This window comes from Pseudophryne corroboree, chromosome 1 (assembly GCF_028390025.1).
Source record: "Pseudophryne corroboree isolate aPseCor3 chromosome 1, aPseCor3.hap2, whole genome shotgun sequence".
Lineage (NCBI taxonomy): Eukaryota > Metazoa > Chordata > Amphibia > Anura > Myobatrachidae > Pseudophryne > Pseudophryne corroboree.
Genome location: NC_086444.1, coordinates 1,087,331,699 through 1,087,354,591, shown reverse-complemented (window position 1 = coordinate 1,087,354,591; position 22,893 = coordinate 1,087,331,699). Strand labels below are relative to the sequence as shown.

At 47.1% G+C, this 22,893-nt stretch overlaps 1 protein-coding gene across 5 annotated transcripts in view; it reads left to right on the top strand.

The window, feature by feature from the left end:
* Positions 1–22,893, top strand: part of LOC134927186 (uncharacterized) — a 362,077-nt gene that overhangs the window by 262,946 nt on the left and 76,238 nt on the right. For all 5 annotated transcript variants that reach the window (XM_063921310.1, XM_063921329.1, XM_063921319.1 and 2 more), the window contains one exon: positions 10,192–10,295. In XM_063921310.1, coding sequence (XP_063777380.1) covers positions 10,192–10,295 — 104 coding nt within the window. The remainder of the gene's footprint in view (positions 1–10,191; positions 10,296–22,893) is intronic.

Genomic DNA, 22,893 nt, shown 5'->3' with positions numbered 1-22,893 from the left:
CCTCACATTAGGAGAGCTGCGATTGGTGTAGACCCCTCCACCCCCACACTGTGAATTGGTGTTCTGTTCTTAGCTTCTTTTACATGTTTTTTTTTTTACTATTGGATTGCCAATATAGCACCTTTGTACGGTTCTGTCTTCTCTTGATGAATGTCTATCTCAAAGGCAACAGGGTGGCAAGAGGAGCAATTGCTCATCGGCTGTTCATTCACCATTATTAAAAGGATTGCTGCAGTCCTATGAGCTTGGCCTGACAGTTGCGATCACTCCAGTCGTGCATAGAAGGAACAGGCCCGAAACTAGGATTTTTGTCACCCGGGGTAAGGCAGTAATTTGTCCCCCCACAAAAAAAAAAAACACATATCAAACAAACCTTGTGTACCCTAAAATAATCAGATTATAATTTTTTTTTAAAAAGGGGATACTATTGGACAATTGTCCCTTATGTGCCCAAAATGCCCTAAGCATCACATGCCCCCCCCCCCAGCAGCGTGTTCCACTACATGCCCCCCTGTATGTCCCCATACATTGCATTATATCATAATACTTCTTCACTGCACTACATTCCCCTATCCACTGTACTACATCATACAGTACATGCCCTACATGCAGGGGTTAAAGTGAGCCGGAACGGGGCGGAACTGCGTTCCGTCAGTTCCATTGTCTCCTCCGGCTCACCTAACCCTATCTGTTTCCCGGTGCCGCACAGGAAGATGACAGGCGCCCGCTGAGATTGTGTTACCAGCGGGCTCCCATCTCTCATCACCGAAAGCTGGAGGCAGGAGCTCAGTACTGAGCTCCGGCTTCCGGCGCTGTCACTGTGCGGCGTGCGCTATGGGAGAGACATCAGTCATGACGTCTCTCTCATAGTGCTGATGAGCGGACACCAAGAGAGGAGGACTGCAGCGGGCTGGAAGCGGGAACAGGGCTCGGTGAGTGTGATGTGTTTTTTCTCCCTTATTGCAGCGGGGGCATCTACTGGGGGCAAACTACGGGGGACATTACTACTGGGGGCATTAAGGGGCACCTACTGGGGGAATTACTACTGGGGGGTCATCTATTGGGGGGAAAACTCCAGGGGGGCCTTACTACTGGTGGCAGCTACTGGGGGCAAACTACTGGGGGACATTATTACTGGGGGGCATCTACTGGGGGCACACTACGGGGGGACATTATTACTGGGGGGCATCAACAAGGGACATTACTACTGGGGCAAACTACAGGGGGCATTATTACTGGGGGGGGCATTACTACTGGGGGGGTCATCTCTTGGGGCAAACTCCTGGGGGGCAGCTACTGGGGGCAAACTACTGGGGGACATTATTACAGGGGGGCATCTACTTCAGGCAAACTACTGGGGTAAGCTACAAGGGGGCAAGCTACTTCAGGCAAACTACAAAGGGGCTAACTACTGGGGGCAAACTACAGGTGGGCATTAGTACTGGCAGCGTAACTACAGGGGCATTACTACTTGGGGGCTAAACTACAGGGGGCATAACTACAGGGGCTAAACTACAAGGGGGGCATAACTACAGGGGCTAAACTACTGGAGGCATAACTACAGGGGCTAAACTACAATGGGCAAACTACAGGGAGGCATAACTACTGGCGGCTAAACTACAATCAGGCAAACTACTGGGGGCATTAGCACTGGGAGGCTAAACTAAAGGGGGGTAAACTACTGGAGTCATAAATGCAGGGGCATTACCACTGGGGGCATAACTACTAGGGCGCTAAATGACTGGGGGCATTACTACAGGCAACATTACTACGGGGGGCAATACAACACAGGGTCATTCACATTAAGGGCATTACTACTGGGGGCCCTACTAATGAGGGCATTGTAAAGGGGCACTTCATAAGGGGCATCACTCCTGGGGACATAAGGGGCACTACTACGGGCATTGCATAAGGGGCACCACTACTATGGGGTCTATATAAGGGGCACTACCACTGTGGGTACTACGAGTACAGTGGACAGAGCATAATGAGCACTACTACTGTGGGCATTGTATAAGAAGCGCGACTGTGGTAGCATTATGTGTATTACGGGGTGCTACTACTGTGGGCATTATTACTATTGTGTGACCACGCCCCATTCTTTTGGAGATCACACCCCTTTTTTGCAGCACGCGCGCAATACCTTTAGTACTTGGGCGCCGTCGGGAGGGGGGTGAGTTCCACCACCTCTCTAGGACCACTTAAGCACTGCCTACATGCTTTACTACATCACTATCCTCCATACCCTATATGCTAAACTACATCACTACACTACATCCCCTTATATGCTACACCACATCAGTTCACTACATGCCCCTATATACTGCAATACATTACTACACTACATCCCCATATAAGCTACACCAAATCCCCCCATCTGGGAGGCAAAGCGGAAGTTGATACTGCAACTGGGAGCACAGTACCAATAATAAAGTCTGTCTTTACATCCCCATGGTACTAATATGGACCCCAGCATCCTCTAGGGCAGTGTTTTTCAACCACTGTGCCGTGGCACACTAGTGTGCCCTGAGCAGTCTCCAGGTGTGCCGCCATAGAAGCAGAGCTAGGCCCGTCAGTGTTTTACCGCTATTGAGGCCCTGGAACGATCAACACTGGTCGGTTTAGTGGTTGCAGAGTCCATTCTAATTTTGGGCCCAGCCAGTGTTGGGCTCTTCTGGCTTTCCCAGATGTGGCTCCAGCGTTACCTATGGAGAAGCTGCGACATGACACCCTAGGACACGCAACTGCACCATGCTTCACCATTATATTTGAGTGTGCCTTGGCAATATTTAAATCATGTTCAGTGTGCCACGAGTTTTAAAACTCTCTGCTCTAGGACGTAGGAGAAAATAGGATTATGGTTACCTACCGGTAAATCCTTTTCTCGTAGTTCGTAGAGGATGCTGGGCACCCGCCCAGCGCTTCGTTTTCCTGCAATTGTTATCTGGTTCAGTACAACTTTGTCTTAGTTAAGTACTGCGTTGTTTACTTGGTAAGTAATGTTCTCAGTGGTTGCTCAGTTTTCAAGCTAAATTAGCTTGATGTGCCTTGTAGGTGTGAGCTGGTGTGAATCTCGCCACTATATGTGTTAAATCCTTCTCTCGAAGATGTCCGTCTCCTCGGGCACAGTTTCTAGACTGAGTCTGGTAGGAGGGGCATAGAAGGAGGAGCCAGCTCACACTCTCAAACTCAGTGCCAATGGCTCCTGGTGGACCCGTCTATACCCCATGGTACTAATATGGACCCCAGCATCCTCTACGGACTACGAGAAAAGGATTTACCGGTAAGTAACCAAAATCCTATTTTATTTTTCTTCTTCTGGACAAGTTGAATTATTAATATATAAGGAGAGAGTAGGGTTTTAATTATACTGTAATCACTATTTAAAAACAGTGTACGCTGATGTATTTTCTATTATTTTTATTATTCAAGTAAATATATAACCAATCATAGCCTTAAAACTTTCCAGCCCAAAACTACTCTACTCTATGCTTCTGAATTAAATGAAGTTCATACAGTCAAATTATTAGGTCATTTCTATTTTTTAAGTATGAAAGAAACAGTAATTCTAAATATTTAAATGGCGCTTAATCAAGTTACTTCACGCCCACCCGCTATCTGTCTAGATATCTACGGGGCCCATTGATCAACAAGTTTTAGCTATTTCAAATTTGTTGTGTATGATAAATGGTGCTTCAGCCAATCAGCTCCTGTTAAGTGTTTACAAGATGACAGTTAGGAGCTGATTGGCTGGAGCACCAATTATCATATGCAATGAGTTTTAAATAGCTAAAACTTGTTATCTATCTATCTATCTATCTATCTATCTATCTATCTATCTATCTACTGTAGAGACCCCATACTAGCCAGTTCATGAAACGCCAGTGTAACCATATTGTATACTGGATGCATACAAGCATAATGCAGCACAAAATGCAGAAAAGGCGAGGTGAATAATAGGTGACACATTAAATACTGTATACATGAGGCAAGGGACAGGGATGATAGGAGCAGGAAAGAAGATCAGTAAAGAGGGCTTGGTTGTTATCTTTTTAACCAAGTAATGATAAAGGTCAGGGCAGCCATCGGGGAGGGGGGATGTGTAGTGATGAGCGGGTTCGGTTCCTCGGAATCCGAACCCGCCCGAACTTCACCTTTTTTTTACACAGGTCCGAGCGACTCGGATCCTCCCGCCTTGCTCGGTTAACCCGAGCGCGCCCGAACGTCATCATCCCGCTGTCGGATTCTCGCGAGACTTGGATTCTATATAAGGAGCCGCGCGTCGCCGCCATTTTCACACGTGCATTGAGATTGATAGGGAGAGGACGTGGCTGGCGTCCTCTCCGTTGTATTAGAAAAAAAAAACTGAGTGACTTAGTTTTAATTGTGGGGAGGAGTGGGGACGAGGAGCAGCTGTTAGGGAGTACAGTGCAGGGTTTTGATTATACCACCAGTGAGTTTAATTCGTTGTTTCTCTGCCTGAAAAAAAACGCTCCACCATATCTGTGCTCACTCAGTGTGCTGCACTGCTGCATGATATATCTGTGCTGAGTGCACAGCTCACACTGCCTAATTGTGGGGACTGGGGAGCAGTTATAGCAGGAGTACAGTGCACAGTTTTGCTGACAGTGACCACCAGTCCAGTATACGTTTGTCTGCCTGAAAAACACTGTGGTGTTTTTTTTTTCTTTCTTCATGCTAGTTTGTTTAGCAGTCTGCTGACCGTGACCACCAGGTCCGTTATACAGTATATTATATATATAATTAAGCACTAACCAGCAATACAGTAGGCCACGGCTGTACCTACCTCTGTGTCGTCAGTGCACTCGTCGTCCATAAGTATAAGTAATACTATACTATCCATCCATCTACATTGTATACCTGTGGTGTTTTTTTTTTCTTTCTTCATACTAGTTTAGCAGTCTGCTGACACTGTCCACCAGGTCCGTTATACAGTATATTATATTTATATATAAGCACTAAGCAGCAGTACGGTAGGCCACGGCTGTACCTACCTCTGTGTCGTCAGTGCACTCGTCGTCCATAAGTATAAGTTATACTATACTATCCATCTACATTGTATACCTGTGGTGTTTTTTTTCTTTCTTCATCCTAGTTTAGAAGTCTGCTGACACTGTCCACCAGGTCCAGTATACAGTATATTATATTTATATATAAGCACTAAGCAGCAGTACGGTAGGCCATGGCTGTACCTACCTCTGTGTCGTCAGTGCACTCATCGTCCATAAGTATAAGTAATACTATACTATCCATCCATCTACATTGTATATCTGTGGTGGCTTTTAGTTGTGCGCAAAATATGGAGAACAAAAATGTGGAGGTTAAAAAAATAGGGAAAGATCAAGATACACTTCCACCTCGTGCTGAAGCTGCTGCCACTAGTCATGGCCGAGACGATGAAATGCCATCAACGTCGTCTGCCAAGGCCAATGCCCAATGTCATAGTACAGAGCATGTAAAATCCAAAACACAAAAGATCAGAAAAAAAATTACCCAAAAATCTAAATTAAAAACGCCTGAGGAGAAGCGTAAACTTGCCAATATGCCATTTACGACACGGAGTGGCAAGGAACGGCTGAGGCCCTGGCCTATGTTCATGGCTAGTGGTTCAGCTTCACATGAGGATGGAAGCACTCATCCTCTCGCTAGAAAAAAAGAAAAGACTTGCGGCAAAAGCACAGCAAAGAACTGTGCGTTCTTCGAAATCACAAATCCCAAAGGAGAGTCCAATTGTGTCGGTTGCGATGCCTGACCTTCCCAACACTGGACGGGAAGAGCTTGCGCCTTCCACCATTTGCACGCCCTCTGCAAGTGTTGAAAGGAGCACCCGCAGTCCAGTTCCTGATAGTGAAATTGAAGATGTCAGTGTTGAAGTACACCAGGATGAGGATATGGGTGTTGCTGGCGCTGGGGAGGAAATTGACCAGGAGGATTCTGATGGTGAGGTGGTTTGTTTAAGTCAGGCACCCGGGGAGACACCTGTTGTCCGTGGGAGGAATATGGCCATTGACATGCCTGGTGAAAATACAAAAAAAATCAGCTCTTCAGTGTGGAAGTATTTCAACAGAAATGCGGACAACAGGTGTCAAGCCGTGTGTTGCCTTTGTCAAGCTGTACTAAGTAGGGGTAAGGACGTTAACCACCTCGGAACATCCTCCCTTATACGTCACCTGCAGCGCAGTGACAAGTTCAAAAACTTTGGGCGACAGCGGAAGCAGTCCACTGAACAGTAAATCCCTTCCTCTTGTAACCAAGCTCGCGCAAACCCCACCACCAACTCCCTCAGTGTCAATTTCCTCCTTACCCAGGAAAGCCAATAGTCCTGCAGGCCATGTCACTGGCAAGTCTGACGAGTCCTCTCCTGCCTGGGATTCCTCCGATGCATCCTTGAGTGTAATGCCTACTGCTGCTGGCGCTGCTGGGAGTCGATCGTCATCCCAGAGGGGAAGTCGGCAGACCACTTGTACTACTTCCAGTAAGCAATTGACTGTCCAACAGTCCTTTGCGAGGAAGATGAAATATCACAGCAGTCATCCTGCTGCAAAGCGGATAACTGAGACAACTATGTTGGTGTTAGACGTGCGTCCGGTATCCGCCGTTAGTTCACAGGGAACTAGACAATTTCTTGAGGTAGTGTGCCCCCGTTACCAAATACCATCTAGGTTCCACTTCTCTAGGCAGGCGATACCGAGAATGTACACGGACGTCAGAAAAAGACTCACCAGTGTCCTAAAAGATGCAGTTGTACCCAATGTCCACTTAACCACGGACATGTGGACAAGTGGAGCAGGGCAGACTCAGGACTACATGACTGTGACAGCCCACTGGGTAGATGTATTGCCTTCCGCTGCAAGAACAGCAGCGGCGGCACCAGTAGCAGCATCTCGCAAACACCAACTCGTTCCTAGGCAGGCTACGCTTTGTATCACCGCTTTCCAGAATACGCACACAGCTGAAAACCTCTTACGGCAACTGAGGAAGATCATTGCAGAATGGCTTACCTCAATTGGACTCTCCTGGGGATTTGTGACATCGGACAACGCCAGCAATATTGTGCGCGCATTACATCTGGGCAAATTCCAGCACGTCCCATGTTTTGCACATACCTTGAATTTGGTGGTGCAGAATTATTTCAAAAACGACAGGGGCGTGCAAGAGATGCTGTCGGTGGCCAGAAGAATTGCGGGCCACTTTCGGCGTACAGGCACCGCGTACAGAAGACTGGAGCACCACCAAAAAAACCTGAACCTGCCCTGCCATCATCTGAAGCAAGAGGTGGTAACGAGGTGGAATTCAACCCTCTATATGCTTCAGAGGATGGAGGAGCAGCAAAAGGCCATTCAAGCTTATACATCTGCCCACGATATAGGCAAAGGAGGTGGAATGCACCTGTCTCAAGCGCAGTAGAGAATGATTTCAACATTGTGCAAGGTTCTGCTGCCCTTTGAACTTGTCACACGTGAAGTCAGTTCAGACACTGCCAGCCTGAGTCAGGTCATTCCCCTCATCAGGCTTTTGCAGAAGAAGCTGGAGGCATTGAAGGAGGAGCTAAAACAGAGCGATTCCGCTAGGCATGTGGGACTTGTGGATGGAGCCCTTCATTCCCTTAACCAGGATTCACGTGTGGTCAATCTGTTGAAATGAGAGCATTACATTTTGGCCACCGTGCTCGATCCTAGATTTAAAACCTACGTTGGATCTCTCTTTCCAGCAGACACAAGTCTGCAGGGGTTCAAAGACCTGCTGGTGAGAAAATTGTCAAGTCAAGCGGAACGCGACCTGTCAACATCTCCTCCTTCACATTCTCCCACAACTGGGGGTGCGAGGAAAAGGCTACGAATTCCGAGCCCACCCGCTGGTGGTGATGCAGGGCAGTCTGAAGCGACTGCTGATGCTGACATCTGGTCCGGACTGAAGGACCTGCCAACGATTACTGACATGTCGTCTACTGTCACTGCATATGATTCTCTCACCATTGAAAGAATGGTGGAGGATTATATGAGTGACCGCATCCAAGTAGGCACGTCAGATAGTCCGTACGTATACTGGCAGGGAAAAGAGGCAATTTGGAGGCCCTTGCACAAACTGGCTTTATTCTACTTAAGTTGCCCTCCCTCCAGTGTGTACTCCGAAAGAGTGTTTAGTGCTGCCGCTCACCTTGTCAGCAATCGGCGTACGAGGTTACTTCCAGAAAATGTGGAGAAGATGATGTTCATTAAAATGAATTATAATCAATTACTCCATGGAGACATTCACCAGCAGCAATTGCCTCCAGAAAGTACATGGGGATCTGAGATGGTGAATTCCAGTGGGGACGAATTAATAATCTGTGAGGAGGGGGATGTACACAGTGAAAGGGGTGATGAATCGGACGATGATGATGAGGTGGATATCTTGCCTCTGTAGAGCCAGTTTGTGCAAGGAGAGATTGATTGCTTCTTTTTTGGTGGGGGCCCAAACCAACCAGTCATTTCAGTTACAGTCGTGTGGCAGACCCTGTCGCTGAAACGATTGGTTGGTTAAAGTGTGCATGATCTGTTTATATAACATAAGGGTTGGTGGGTGGTCCCAAGGCCAATTCCATCTTGCACCTCTTTTTTCTTTCATTTTTCTTTGCGTCATGTGCTGTTTGGGGAGTATTTGTTGGAAGGGCCATCCTGCGTGACACTGCAGTGCCACTCCTAGATGGGCCAGGTGTTTGTGTCGGTCACTAGGGTCGCTTAGCTTACTCACACAGCTACCTCATTGCGCCTCTTTTTTTTCTTCTTTGCGTCATGTGCTGTTTGGGGAGTAGTTTTTGGAAGGGCCATCCTGCCTGACACTGCAGTGCCACTCCTAGATGGGCCAGGTGTTTGTGTCGGCCACTAGGGTCGCTTAGCTTACTCACACAGCTACCTTATTGCGCCTCTTTTTTTTCTTCTTTGCGTCATGTGCTGTTTGGGGAGTAGTTTTTGGAAGGGCCATCCTGCCTGACACTGCAGTGCCACTCCTAGATGGGCCAGGTGTTTGTGTCGGCCACTAGGGTCGCTTAGCTTACTCACACAGCTACCTCATTGCGCCTCTTTTTTTTCTTCTTTGCGTCATGTGCTGTTTGGGGAGTATTTTTTGGAAGGGCCATCCTGCGTGACACTGCAGTGCCACTCCTAGATGGGCCAGGTGTTTGTGTCGGGCACTAGGGTCGCTTAGCTTACTCACACAGCTACCTCATTGCACCTCTTTTTTCTTCTTTGCGTCATGTGCTGTTTGGGGAGGGTTTTTTGGAAGGGACATCCTGCGTGACACTGCAGTGCCACTCCTAGATGGGCCAGGTGTTTGTGTCGGCCACTTGGGTCGCTTAGCTTAGCCATCCAGCGACCTCGGTGCAAATTTTAGGACTAAAAATAATATTGTGAGGTGTGATGTGTTCAGAATAGACTGTAAATGAGTGTAAATTATGGTTATTGAGGTTAATAATACTATGGGATCAAAATGACCCCCAAATTCAATGATTTAAGCTGTTTTTTAGGTTTTTTTTTAAAAAAACACCCGAATCCAAAACACACCCGAATCCGACAAAAAAAATTCAGTAAGGTTTTGCCAAAACGCGTTCGAACCCAAAACACGGCCGTGGAACCGAACCCAAAACCAAAACCCGAAAAATTTCCGGTGCACATCACTAGGGATGTGTGGACTGGAGTCCCAGACCCTTACAGAGAGGGGGGCGCATCCCTGGCTCCTTCCGCTGATAACTAGAGAGCTGCACCAGGCTGTGCAACAACAGCGGACTGATGCGTAGGGAGGACTTCTTAAAACAAGCCTCTCTTAAATCAGCTCTCTGGGAATCATTCCTGCAGGTCAGCGAATGCTCCACCTACAGTATATGTAACATAATGTGTGGCACTACATAAGGGTGGAGCAGTGCGCAAGAATCTTGTTTTGTTTTTGTTTTTTTGTGGGGGAGGCTATATTTTTTGTCAGTCTCGGGCCCCACAGTTTCTTATGGCAGCCCTGGTAAAAGTCATGCAGGAATATTGATTTTTCAGTACTCCCTGGGTGCAGTGACATAACAACCTCCTTTTTTTTTTTCTTGTTTTGTATTCTTAGAAATATTGTTTTACTGTATTTGCATCAGTAGCTACAATATGATTCCGACCTACATGCCATGCCATTGATTGTTCTTATACTTTCCAGATCGCACTGATTGAAAGCAAGCTGGCAGACATGGAGAACAGCCAAAATGGCGAAGCAAATGATGAGCAAGGGGCTGACGCTAGTTCTGTTCCACAAAATATAGAGTATGTCGTATTATATGTTCATGCAATTCTTACCAACAATGGACCATTGCTGTTTTTTTTTAATTTTCAGTTGTCTGCTGTTCTAGTTTTCTCTTTCTATGGCTCATAGTAAATACAGTAAGACTGAATGATTATCTCTTCATCAGGAGGTTCATAATAAAGTGTAACTATAGCATAGGGTGCTATCGATGTACGATCACACTCTTCAGTAGGTTGGACAGTATCATGTAGAAGTCTGATCATTTTATTTAAAAGAACAAATGGATGTAACTAGTGGCAAGGAACAAATCTATAACAGTATTTACCCAGGTAGAGCATCCAGAAAGTATTCACAGCACTTTTTTTTCCACATTTTGTTATGTTACAGCCTTATTCCAAAATGGAATAAATTCATTTTTGTCCTCAAAATTCTACACACAATACCCCATAATGACAACGTGAAAAAAGTTTTATGAGAATTTTGTAAAATTCTTAAAAATAAAAAATTAAGAAATCACATGTACATAAGTATCCACAGCATTTGCCACGAAGCTCAAAATTTACCTCGGGTGCATCCTGTTTCCACTGATCATCCTTTAGATGTTCCTACAGCTTAATTGGAGTTCACCTGTGGTAAATTCAGTTGATTGGACATGATTTGGAAAGGCACACACCTGTCTATATAAGGTCCCACACTTGACAGTGCATGTCTGAGCACAAACCAAGCATGAAGTCAAAGGAATTGTCTGCAGACCTCCAAGACAGGATTGTCTCGAGGCACAAATCAGGTGGAGGGTACAGAAAAATATCTGGTGCTTTGAAGGTCCCAATGAGCACAGTGGCTTCTATCATCCGTAAATGGAAGAAGTCGGAACAACCAGGACTCTTCCTAGAGCTGGCTGGCCGTCTAAACTAGAGATGAGCGGGTTCGGTTCCTCTGAATCCGAACCCGCCCGAACTTCAGTTTTTTTTACAAGGGGCCGAGCGACTCGGATCTTCCCGCCTTGCTCGGTTAACCCGAGCGCGCACAAACGTCATCATCACACTGTCGGATTCTCGCGAGGCTCGGATTCTATCGCGAGACTCGGATTCTATATAAGGAGCTGCGCGTCGACGCCATTTTCACACGTGCATTGAGATTGATAGGGAGAGGACGTGGCTGGCGTCCTCTCCGTTTAGAAATTAAAATAGGAGAGTGAGAGTGAGACACGTTCATTACTATACTTACTGGAGCTTAGGAGGAGTTATTATATTATACTACTAGTGACTGATGACCAGTGACCTGACCACCAGTGCAGTTTTATAATTTATTAATATTTAAATAATAATCCGTTCTGTTCTTGTTCTCTGCCTGAAAAAAACGATACACAGCTTAATTGTGGGGGAGACTGGGGAGCAGTTATAGGTTATAGCAGGAGCCAGGAGTACATATTAAACAGTGCACACTTTTGCTGCCAGAGACTAGTGCCACTGCCAGTGTGACTGACCACTGTGACCAGTGACCTGACCACCAGTACTATAGTACTATATTTATTGATTGTCTGCCTGAAAAAGTACACTCGTCGTGGACTCGTGTGACTTGTGTGGTGTTTTTTTCTTCTTTAAAAAACTAATTCTGCTGACAGACAGTGTCCAGCAGGTCCGTCATTAATATCTGACTGTGCTCACACAGCTTAATTGTGGGGGAGACTGGGGAGCAGTTATAGGTTATAGCAGGAGCCAGGAGTACATATTAAACAGTGCACACTTTTGCTGCCAGAGACTAGTGCCACTGCCAGTGTGACTGACCACTGTGACCAGTGACCTGACCACACTGACCACCAGTACTATGGTACTATATTTATTGATTGTCTGCCTGAAAAAGTACACTCGTCGTGGACTCGTGTGACTTGTGTGGTGTTTTTTTCTTCTTTAAAAAACTCATTCTGCTGACAGACAGTGTCCAGCAGGTCCGTCATTAATATCTGACTGTGCTCACACAGCTTAATTGTGGGGGAGACTGGGGAGCAGTTATAGGTTATAGCAGGAGCCAGGAGTACATATTAAACAGTGCACACTTTTGCTGCCAGAGACTAGTGCCACTGCCAGTGTGACTGACCACTGTGACCAGTGACCTGACCACACTGACCACCAGTACTATATTTATTGATTGTCTGCCTGAAAAAGTACACTCGTCGTGGACTCGTGTGATGTTTTTTTCTTCTTTAAAAAACTCATTCTGCTGACAGACAGTGTCCAGCAGGTCCGTCATTAATATCTGACTGTGCTCACACAGCTTAATTGTGGGGGAGACTGGGGAGCAGTTATAGGTTATAGCAGGAGCCAGGAGTACATATTAAACAGTGCACACTTTTGCTGCCAGAGACTAGTGCCACTGCCAGTGTGACTGACCACTGTGACCAGTGACCTGACCACACTGACCACCAGTACTATAGTACTATATTTATTGATTGTCTGCCTGAAAAAGTACACTCGTCGTGGACTCGTGTGACTTGTGTGGTGTTTTTTTCTTCTTTAAAAAACTCATTCTGCTGACAGACAGTGTCCAGCAGGTCCGTCATTAATATCTGACTGTGCTCACACAGCTTAATTGTGGGGGAGACTGGGGAGCAGTTATAGGTTATAGCAGGAGCCAGGAGTACATATTAAACAGTGCACACTTTTGCTGCCAGAGACTAGTGCCACTGCCAGTGTGACTGACCACTGTGACCAGTGACCTGACCACACTGACCACCAGTACTATAGTACTATATTTATTGATTGTCTGCCTGAAAAAGTACACTCGTCGTGGACTCGTGTGACTTGTGTGGTGTTTTTTTCTTCTATAAAAAACTCATTCTGCTGACAGACAGTGTCCAGCAGGTCCGTCATTATATAATATTATATACCTGTCCGGCTGCAGTAGTGATATATTTTTTATATCATTATTTATCATCCAGTCTATACTAGCAGCAGACACAGTACGGTAGTTCACGGCTGTAGCTACCTCTGTGTCGGCACTCGGCAGTCCATCCATAATTGTATACCACCTACCCGTGGTTTTTTTTTTTCTTTCTTCTTTATACATACTACATCTCATTATCAACCAGTCTATATTAGCAGCTAGTATCTAGCTAGTATTATTAGCTAGTACTATTATTATTAGCTAGTATTAGTACTAGTATTATTAGCTAGTACTAGTATCCATCCATCTCCATTGTTTACCTGAGGTGCCTTTTAGTTGTGCCTATTAAAATATGGAGAACAAAAATGTTGGAGGTTCCAAAATTAGGGAAAGATCAAGATCCACTTCCACCTCGTGCTGAAGCTGCTGCCACTAGTCATGGCCGAGACGATGAAATGCCAGCAACGTCGTCTGCCAAGGCCGATGCCCAATGGCATAGTACAGAGCATGTCAAATCCAAAACACCAAATATCAGTAAAAAAAGGACTCCAAAACCTAAAATAAAATTGTCGGAGGAGAAGCGTAAACTTGCCAATATGCCATTTACCACACGGAGTGGCAAGGAACGGCTGAGGCCCTGGCCTATGTTCATGGCTAGTGGTTCAGCTTCACATGAGGATGGAAGCACTCAGCCTCCCACTAGAAAAATGAAAAGACTCAAGCTGGCAAAAGCAGTAGCACCGCAAAGAACTGTGCGTTCTTCGAAATCCCAAATCCACAAGGAGAGTCCAATTGTGTCGGTTGCGATGCCTGACCTTCCCAACACTGGACGTGAAGAGCATGCGCCTTCCACCATTTGCACGCCCCCTGCAAGTGCTGGAAGGAGCACCCGCAGTCCAGTTCCTGATAGTCAGATTGAAGATGTCAGTGTTGAAGTACACCAGGATGAGGAGGATATGGGTGTTGCTGGCGCTGGGGAGGAAATTGACCAGGAGGATTCTGATGGTGAGGTGGTTTGTTTAAGTCAGGCACCCGGGGAGACACCTGTTGTCCGTGGGAGGAATATGGCCGTTGACATGCCTGGTGAAAATACCAAAAAAATCAGCTCTTCGGTGTGGAGGTATTTCAACAGAAATGCGGACAACAGGTGTCAAGCCGTGTGTTGCCTTTGTCAAGCTGTAATAAGTAGGGGTAAGGACGTTAACCACCTCGGAACATCCTCCCTTATACGTCACCTGCAGCGCATTCATAATAAGTCAGTGACAAGTTCAAAAACTTTGGGTGACAGCGGAAGCAGTCCACTGACCAGTAAATCCCTTCCTCTTGTAACCAAGCTCCCGCAAACCACCCCACCAACTCCCTCAGTGTCAATTTCCTCCTTCCCCAGGAATGCCAATAGTCCTGCAGGCCATGTCACTGGCAATTCTGACGATTCCTCTCCTGCCTGGGATTCCTCCGATGCATCCTTGCGTGTAACGCCTACTGCTGCTGGCGCTGCTGTTGTTGCTGCTGGGAGTCGATGGTCATCCCAGAGGGGAAGTCGTAAGCCCACTTGTACTACTTCCAGTAAACAATTGACTGTCCAACAGTCCTTTGCGAGGAAGATGAAATATCACAGCAGTCATCCTGCTGCAAAGCGGATAACTGAGGCCTTGACAACTATGTTGGTGTTAGACGTGCGTCCGGTATCCGCCGTTAGTTCACAGGGAACTAGACAATTTATTGAGGCAGTGTGCCCCCGTTACCAAATACCATCTAGGTTCCACTTCTCTAGGCAGGCGATACCGAGAATGTACACGGACGTCAGAAAAAGACTCACCAGTGTCCTAAAAAATGCAGTTGTACCCAATGTCCACTTAACCACGGATATGTGGACAAGTGGAGCAGGGCAGGGTCAGGACTATATGACTGTGACAGCCCACTGGGTAGATGTATGGACTCCCGCCGCAAGAACAGCAGCGGCGGCACCAGTAGCAGCATCTCGCAAACGCCAACTCTTTCCTAGGCAGGCTACGCTTTGTATCACCGGTTTCCAGAATACGCACACAGCTGAAAACCTCTTACGGCAACTGAGGAAGATCATCGCGGAATGGCTTACCCCAATTGGACTCTCCTGTGGATTTGTGGCATCGGACAACGCCAGCAATATTGTGTGTGCATTAAATATGGGCAAATTCCAGCACGTCCCATGTTTTGCACATACCTTGAATTTGGTGGTGCAGAATTATTTAAAAACGACAGGGGCGTGCAAGAGATGCTGTCGGTGGCCAGAAGAATTGCGGGACACTTTCGGCGTACAGGCACCACGTACAGAAGACTGGAGCACCACCAAAAACAACTGAACCTGCCCTGCCATCATCTGAAGCAAGAAGTGGTAACGAGGTGGAATTCAACCCTCTATATGCTTCAGAGGTTGGAGGAGCAGCAAAAGGCCATTCAAGCCTATACATCTGACCACGATATAGGAGGTGGAATGCACCTGTCTCAAGCGCAGTGGAGAATGATTTCAACGTTGTGCAAGGTTCTGATGCCCTTTGAACTTGCCACACGTGAAGTCAGTTCAGACACTGCCAGCCTGAGTCAGGTCATTCCCCTCATCAGGCTTTTGCAGAAGAAGCTGGAGACATTGAAGGAGGAGCTAACACGGAGCGATTCCGCTAGGCATGTGGGACTTGTGGATGGAGCCCTTAATTCGCTTAACCAGGATTCACGGGTGGTCAATCTGTTGAAATCAGAGCACTACATTTTGGCCACCGTGCTCGATCCTAGATTTAAAACCTACCTTGGATCTCTCTTTCCGGCAGACACAAGTCTGCTGGGGTTGAAAGACCTGCTGGTGAGAAAATTGTCAAGTCAAGCGGAACGCGACCTGTCAACATCTCCTCCTTCACATTCTCCCGCAACTGGGGGTGCAAGGAAAAGGCTCAGAATTCCGAGCCCACCCGCTGGCGGTGATGCAGGGCAGTCTGGAGCGACTGCTGATGCTGACATCTGGTCCGGACTGAAGGACCTGACAACAATTACGGACATGTCGTCTACTGTCACTGCATATGATTCTCTCACCATTGAAAGAATGGTGGAGGATTATATGAGTGACCGCATCCAAGTAGGCACGTCACACAGTCCGTACTTATACTGGCAGGAAAAAGAGGCAATTTGGAGGCCCTTGGACAAACTGGCTTTATTCTACCTAAGTTGCCCTCCCACAAGTGTGTACTCCGAAAGAGTGTTTAGTGCCGCCGCTCACCTTGTCAGCAATCGGCGTACGAGGTTACATCCAGAAAATGTGGAGAAGATGATGTTCATTAAAATGAATTATAATTAATTCCTCCGCGGAGACATTGACCAGCAGCAATTGACTCCACAAAGTACACAGGGAGCTGAGATGGTGGATTCCAGTGGGGACGAATTGATAATCTGTGAGGAGGGGGATGTACACGGTGATATATCGGAGGATGATGATGAGGTGGACATCTTGCCTCTGTAGAGCCAGTTTGTGCAAGGAGAGATTAATTGCTTCTTTTTTGGTGGGGGTCCAAACCAACCCGTCATATCAGTCACAGTCGTGTGGCAGACCCTGTCACTGAAATGATGGGTTGGTTAAAGTGTGCATGTCCTGTTTATACAACATAAGGGTGGGTGGGAGGGCCCAAGGACAATTCCATCTTGCACCTCTTTTTTCTTTAATTTTTCTTTGCGTCATGTGCTGTTTGGGGAGTATTTTTTGGAAGGGCCATCCTGCGTGACACTGCAGTGCCACTCCTAGATGGGCCCGGTGTTTGTGTCGGTCACTAGGGTCGCTTATCTTACTCACACAGCTACCTCATTGCGCCTCTTTTTTTCTTTGCGTCATGTGCTGTTTGGGGAGGGTTTTTTGGAAGGGACATCCTGCGTGACACTGCAGTGCCACTCCTAGATGGGCCCGGTGTTTGTGTCGGCCACTAGGGTCGCTTATCTTACTCACACAGCTACCTCATTGCGCCTCTTTTTTTCTTTGCGTCATGTGCTGTTTGGGGAGGGTTTTTTGGAAGGGACATCCTGCGTGACACTGCAGTGCCACTCCTAGATGGGCCCGATGTTTGTGTCGGCCACTAGGGTCGCTTATCTTACTCACACAGTCAGCTACCTCATTGCGCCTCTTTTTTTCTTTGCGTCATGTGCTGTTTGGGGAGGGTTTTTTGGAAGGGACATCCTGCGTGACACTGCAGTGCCACTCCTAGATGGGCCCGGTGTTTGTGTCGGCCACTAGGGTCGCTTATCTTACTCACACAGCTACCTCATTGCGCCTCTTTTTTTCTTTGCGTCATGTGCTGTTTGGGGAGGGTTTTTTGGAAGGGCCATCCTGCGTGACACTGCAGTGCCACTCCTAGATGGGCCCGGTGTTTGTGTCGGCCACTAGGGTCGCTTATCTTACTCACACAGTCAGCTACCTCATTGCGCCTCTTTTTTTCTTTGCGTCATGTGCTGTTTGGGGAGGGTTTTTTGGAAGGGACATCCTGCGTGACACTGCAGTGCCACTCCTAGATGGGCCCGGTGTTTGTGTCGGCCACTAGGGTCGCTTATCTTACTCACACAGTCAGCTACCTCATTGCGCCTCTTTTTTTCTTTGCGTCATGTGCTGTTTGGGGAGGGTTTTTTGGAAGGGACATCCTGCGTGACACTGCAGTGCCACTCCTAGATGGGCCCGGTGTTTGTGTCGGCCACTAGGGTCGCCCAGCTTAGTCATCCAGCGACCTAGGTGCAAATTTTAGGACTAAAAATAATATTGTGAGGTATTCAGAATAGACTGAAAATGAGTGTAAATTATGGTTTTTGAGGTTAATAATACTTTGGGATCAAAATGACCCCCAAATTCTATGATTTAAGCTGTTTTTTAGTGTTTTTTAAAAAAAACACCCGAATACAAAACACACCCGAATCCGACAAAAAAAATTCGGTGAGGTTTTGCCAAAACGCGTTCGAACCCAAAACACGGCCGCGGAACCGAACCCAAAACCAAAACACAAAACCCGAAAAATTTTCGGCGCTCATCTCTAGTCTAAACTAAGTGATTGGGGGAGAAGGGCCCTAGTCAGGGAGGTGACCAAGATCCCAATGGTCACTCTGTCAGAGCTACAGCATTCCTCTGTGGAGAGAGGAGAATCTTCCAGAAGGACAACCATCTCTGCAGCAATCCACCAATCAGGCCTGTATGGTAGAGTGGCCAGACGGAAGCCACTCCTTAGTAAAAGTACATGGCAGCCCACCTGGTGTTTGCCAAAATGCACTTGAAGGACTCTCAGACCATGAGAAAAAAAATTCTCTGTTCTGATGACACAAAGATTGAACTCTTTGGCGTGAAAGCCAGGCGTCATGTTTGGAGGAAACCAGGCACCGCTCAGCACCAGGCCAGTACCATCCCAACAGTGAAGCATGGTGGTGGCAGCATCATGCTGTAGGGATGTTTTTCAGTGGCAGGAACTGGAGACTAGTCAGCATAGAGGGAAAGATGACTGAAGTAATGTACAGAGACATCTTGAATGAAAACCTGCTCCAGAGCGCTTAGGGACCTCAGACTGGGGTGACGGTTCATCTTTCAGTAGGACAACGACCATAAGCACACAGCCAAGATATCAAAAGAGTACTCTTGAATGGCCCATCCAGAGCCCAGACTTGAATCTGATTGAACATCTCTGGAGAGATCTGAAAATGGCTGTGCACCGACGCTTCCCATCCAACCTGATGGAGCCTGAGAGGTCATGCAAAGAGGAATGGGCGAAACTGGCCAAAGACAGGTGTGCCGAGCTTGTGGCATCATATCCAAAAAGACTTGAGGCTGTAATTGCTGCCAAAGGTGCATCAACAAAGTATTGAGCAAAGGCTGTGAATACTTATGTACATGTGATTTCTTAGTTTTTTATTTTTAAAAAATAAAAAAAACCAACCTTTTTTCACATTGCATTATGGGGTATTGTGTGTAGAATTTTGAGGACAAAAATGAATTTATTCCATTTTGGAAAAAGGCTGTAACATAAAATGTGCAAAAAGTGAAGCGCTGTGAATACTTTCAGGATACACTTTATAACTTATGGTGCAAGATCCATGTTGATATTTATTACCATCAGTGCACACAATTACAGTGTATAAAAATAATAAATATATTTAAAAATATACATTCAAAACATCTGTGCACTGGGTTCATTGTGGCAGATGTAGGTGTAAGAACAGCATGGGGTATCAGCAACCAGCACCAGGCTATTACAGACTGGACAGACTATAACAGGAAATCTCGCAGAATGCTGTTCTACTGTCTTAGTATGTCTTAGCTTCAGCCTTTTCATCATGGGAATTGTTCCCAACAAAAATAGGATTTTAAATACCTACCGGTAAATCCTTTTCTCATAGTCCATAAGGGATATTGGGGACAGATTAGTACATGCAGTATAGACGAGTCCAAAGGAGCCAGTGCACTTGAAATTTCTTCAACTGGGTGTGCTGGCTCCTCCCCTCTATGCCTCCTCCTACAGGTCAGTTATAGGTAAAACAGTACCCGAAGGAGAATGACATACTTGAGAGAAGGAACATGACAACAATAAGTGTGGTGAGATTTACACATCAGAACACCAAAACATAACCGGGCCAGCAGAGAACCAGAGACCTAACAGAGAACATGCAGAAAGTCACCGCACAGAGGCGGGTGCCCAATATCCTTTATGACTACGAGAAAAGGATTTACCGGCAGGTATTTAAAATTCAGTTTTCTCTAGCATCTATAAGGGATGTTGGGGACAGATTAGTATGATAGGGATGTCGCAAAGCTTCCAGAACGGGCGGGAACGTGCGGAGACAACTGCAGCACCGTCTACCCAAACTGGGTATCCTCTTTGTCCAGGATATAAAAATTGTATAACTTCACAAAAGGTGTTCTTCCCCGACCAGGTAGCAGCTCGGCACAGTTGGAGGGCCGAGTCTCCATGAGCAGCCGCCCAGGAAGACCCCACCGATCTCGTAGAGTGGGCCTTCAGAGACTAGAACAGGTAAGGCTGCCAACACATAGGCCTGTTGGATAGTAAGCCGAAACCAATGAGCAATAGACTGCTTTGAAGCAGAGCAACCCTTTTTCTGCGCATCATACAGCACGAACAAGGAATCCATCTTTCGGACTCGAGCCGTCCTCTTGACATAGATCTTCAAGGCTCGCACCGCATCCAATGCCTCCAGAGGAGCAGAAGAGCCAGAACTGGACGGAATCCCAATAGGTTGATTCAAGTGAAACGCTGAGACCACCTTCGGCATGAACTGCTGTCTAGTCCTGAGCTCCGCTCTGTTCTCGTAAAACACCAAGTAGGGACTTTTACACGATAAGGCCCCTAATTCTGAGACATATCTCGCAGAAGCCAGAGCCAGTAACATCACTGTCTTCCACGTGAGGTACTCGCCTTCTACCGTCATCAGAGGTTCAAACCAGGAGGACTGTAGAAAGCGTAACACCACATGCAAATCCCAAGGTGCCGTAGGCGGCACAAACGGAGGTTGTATGTGAAGCACCCCTTGCAAGAAGGTCTGAACTTCTGGCAGGAGAGACAATTTCTTCTGGAAGAAGACAGAAAGAGCTGAAATCTGGACCTTAATGGATCCAAAACGTAAGCCTTTGTCCACTACAGTCTGCAGGAACCTAAGGAATCTCCCCAAGTGGAATTCAACAGACGGATATGTGCGTTCTTCGCACCAAGAGACATATCTCCACCAGATATGATGAATGATAGTGTTTTGACGTGACAGGTTCTCTGGCTTGCACCATAGTGACGATGACCTTTTTGGAAAGCCCTTTGTGAGCTAGGGTGTTCCGCTCAACTTCCATGCCGTCAAACAAAGCCACCGTAAGTTCCTGGTAGAAGAACGGTCCTTGCTGAAGAATCTCTCTTCTTAGCGGCAGAGGCAAAGGGTCCTCTACAGACATGTCCAGAAGAGCCACATACCACGCCATCCGGGGCAATCAAGATGGCCTGCACTCCTTGATGCCTGATCCTCTTGAGTACCCTGGGGATCAATTGAATTGGAGGAAAGCGGTAGACCAGCTGGTAAGGCCAAGCCGTTGTCAGCGTATGCACTGCACTCACCTGAGGGTCTCTGGTTCGCAAGTAATAGCAACGAAGCTTCCGGTTGAGGCGAGAGGCCATCATGTCGATCTGTGGGCAGCCCCACCTGTCAATGATCTGTTGAAACACCTGAGGGTGTAGTCCCCGCTCCCCTGGGTGGAGATCGTGGCGACTGAGGAAGTCCGCTTCCCAGTTGTCCACCCCCGAAATGAAGATTGTGGACAGTGGTATTGCATTTCTTTCTGTATAGAAGAGTATTCTTTACACTTCTCACATGCAGGCTCTGCTTTTTGTCCCTCCTTGTCGATTGATGTACGCCACAGCTGTGGCGTTATCCGACTGAACCTGGATCGCCCGATCCTGGAGTAGAGGCCTGAATCAGAGTATTGTAGATGGCCCGAAGTTCTAGGATGTTGATTGGAAGAAGGGCTTCTTGAGCAGACCACCTGCCTTGGAACTGAGCCCCCTGGGTAACAGCGCCCCATCCTCTCAGACTCACATCCGTCGTGAGGAGGATCCAATCCTGAATCCCAAAGTGACTCCCTTCCAGCAGGTTGGAACAATGTAGCCACCACAGGAGTGAAATCCTGGCCTGGGGTGACAGCCGAATCATCCAGTGCATCTGAAGAGGGGAAACGGACCACTTGTTCAAGATATCCAATTGGAATGGTCTGGCATGAAACCTTCCAAACTGTATCGCCTCGTACGAGGCCACAATCTTTCCCAACAATTTTATGCAAAGATAAATGGATACTCGAGCAGGTCGGAGCACCATGCGAACCATTTCTTGAAGTGTTCTCACTTTTTCCTCTGGAAGGAACACTCTGTGCTACAGTATCCAGGAGCATCCCCAGAAACAGGAGCCGCTGAGACTGTTCCAGGTGGGACTTCTGCAGATTGAAGATCCCCCCGTGGTAAGACAGGAGTTGGATAGTGTGATCTATATGGAGCAATAGAAGCTCCCTAGAACTCGCTTTTTTCAGAAGATCGTCCAGGTATGGAATTACGTTGACCCCTGGATCCTGACCTGAAACATCATTTCCGCCATCACCTTTGTGAACACCCTCAGAGCTGTAGACAGGCCAAAGGGTAACGCCTGAAACTCGTAGTGATCGTTCAGTAGGGCGAACCACAGATAGGCCGGATGAGGAGGCCAAACTGGGATATGGAGGTAAACGTCCTTGATATCCAGGGACACCAGGAATTCTTGTTGTTCCAAGTCTGCGATCACTGCTCTCAAAGATTCCATCTTGAATTTGAAAACCTTCAGGTAAGGATTCAAGGACTTCAGATTCAGAATGGGTCTCACAGACCTGTCTGGTTTTGGTACTACGAACAGACTGGAGTAGTAACCCTGTCCCTGTTGTTGTAGGGGTAATGGAACAATGACCTGGGACTGGACCAACTTGTTTATGGCCAGTAGTAGCGTACCACCCATATTTTCCAAAGATGGTGAGCCTGATTTGAAAAATCGTTGGGAAGAAGCAGCTTGTAACCCTGAGCGATAAGGTCCCTTACCCAAGCATCTTGGCAGGAACCGTCCCAGTTGTGACTGTAGTGACTTAACCAAGCTCCCACCATGAGATCCCCTCGGGGTGGGTGGGCACTGTCATGCCGAAGTCTTTGCAGAAGCAAAACTGGTACTCTGGTCCTGAGA